This window comes from Otolemur garnettii, unplaced genomic scaffold (assembly GCF_000181295.1).
Source record: "Otolemur garnettii isolate 467f Iridium unplaced genomic scaffold, OtoGar3 scaffold00018, whole genome shotgun sequence".
Taxonomy (NCBI): Eukaryota; Metazoa; Chordata; class Mammalia; order Primates; family Galagidae; genus Otolemur; species Otolemur garnettii.
In genome coordinates, this window is record NW_003852413.1 from 20,321,562 (window position 1) to 20,323,306 (window position 1,745).

General features: G+C 47.9%; 1 protein-coding gene across 1 annotated transcript in view; it reads right to left on the bottom strand.

Moving 5' to 3' along the window:
* CUNH17orf53 (chromosome unknown C17orf53 homolog) overlaps window positions 1-1,745 on the bottom strand; it is a 21,440-nt gene that overhangs the window by 8,960 nt on the left and 10,735 nt on the right. The window contains exon 4 of the mRNA XM_023511241.1: window positions 615-698. Within this exon, the coding sequence (XP_023367009.1) occupies window positions 615-698 (84 nt within the window). The remainder of the gene's footprint in view (window positions 1-614; window positions 699-1,745) is intronic.

Here is a 1,745-nt window from a genome sequence, read left to right on the forward strand (position 1 = left end):
ATTCGAACCAGGCAGCTCTGGTGTATGTGGCTGGCCCCTTAGCTGCTTGAGCTATAGGTGCCAAGCCAGGATAGGCCTGGCTTTATGCCAGCAAATTTGCTGCTTTCTCCAGGTAGGTTCCCTAAATGCACTCCCCGTATTCTCCCACTCTAGCTTCTTGAGACAGGGCCTCATTGTCACTGTGGCTGGAGTGTGGTGGTGTTATCATAGCTCACAGCAACCTTACACTCCTGAGTTCAAGTGATCCTCTTACCTCAGTCTCCCAAGTAGCTGGAACTATATAGGTACATGACAACACGACTGGCTAATTTTTCTACTTTTTGTATATGAGGTTTCACTGTGTTGCTCAAGTTGGTCACAAATTCCTGGCCATAAGCCTTCCAAAGTGGTAGGAAGATTGAGGCCAGAAGTCCCCATCTCCCACTTCAGCCTCCCAAATAGCTAGGATTACAGGTATGAGCCACTGTGCCCAATCCCTAAATGCCCTTTGGTGTGTGACACCAGGGAACAGGACTAGCAGCACTGGCTCTGGTTACAAATTCCTCAAACATGCAGAGAAGTCCGTTACTTTCAAATGATACTCAGGAAGTTAGCATTTGCATGAAATAAGTTACCTCTGTCCGGAACTTAGCCAGAGCACCATGAGTCGGAGTCTGGGGTGTGGAAACCATGATCGCCTCCAAATTGTTCCCACTATGCTACGAGGAGAGAAGGAGAAGGTGAGAGCAAGCTCAGCAGCTGTTATTTACAAGTACAGCTTCTTGTCTGGGTTACATAATGAGTTCAGGAAACTATCAGGGACAATTAACACATACTACATTGCTCCTAACAAAGTCTCAAGAGCCTACTTGGCAGCTCAAAAAAGACACTTTGGGGATTGTTTTGGGAATGTAAAGAAGTCAAGTAAAACCCAGAGCTGCCTGACCAGGGTAGTAACCCAGATAGAAAAGACTGTGATGAGCAAAGGGGCAGCTTTCCCCAAGACCCTTCTCAGGGCCTTAACCCTGCTCCCCAGGGAGATCCAGCACAGAAGCAATCTAGAAGGCCTCCTTGAACTTCTCGTAAAGTACAAGGGAAGAGCAAATAACAGACAGAAATTGTTCCAATTTCAATACCTTTCAAATGAGAGGAAGAGGGTACACCTATCACAGCCAGACCAGATCTTCAGAGTCCACTTCTCTGGGATCTGAGCCAAGGCTGGTTCTATGCATTTGTCCCTCCCGCACTGCTTAAATCCAAACTTGCACCAGGGTCCTGTCTCCCTTTGGCCCCAACTTCCCCCCGAGTGACCAAACATGCTAGCCACAGTGAATTGTTCTGCGGCTCTTGAGAGCACCTCACTCTCAGGCCAGTGTGTCCCTGGACCATCCTCAGAGCACAGCTGCCCCACACCCACCTGTGAACTCCCTACTTACCCATCTAAAGCCCAATCAGCAGGCCCAAAGCAGTGTCTCCCCAGCACCCAGGAAATTATCCCAACTTACATGGTGCACTTTGTACGTAATCATTGGTTCCATCTGTTTCTTCCATTTCACTATAAGCTCCTTAGGACTCGAGCTGCTTCTTTTTCGAGACAGTCTATTGTTCTGTCCCCTGAGCTAGAGTGCATGGGATCAGCCTAGCTCACAGCAATCTCAAACTCCTGGGCTCAAGCATCCTGCTGCCTCAGCCTCCCAAATAGCTAGGACTATAGCTGTGTGCCACCAGATTCAGCTGATTTTTCTATTTTTTTTTTTTTTTTTTTG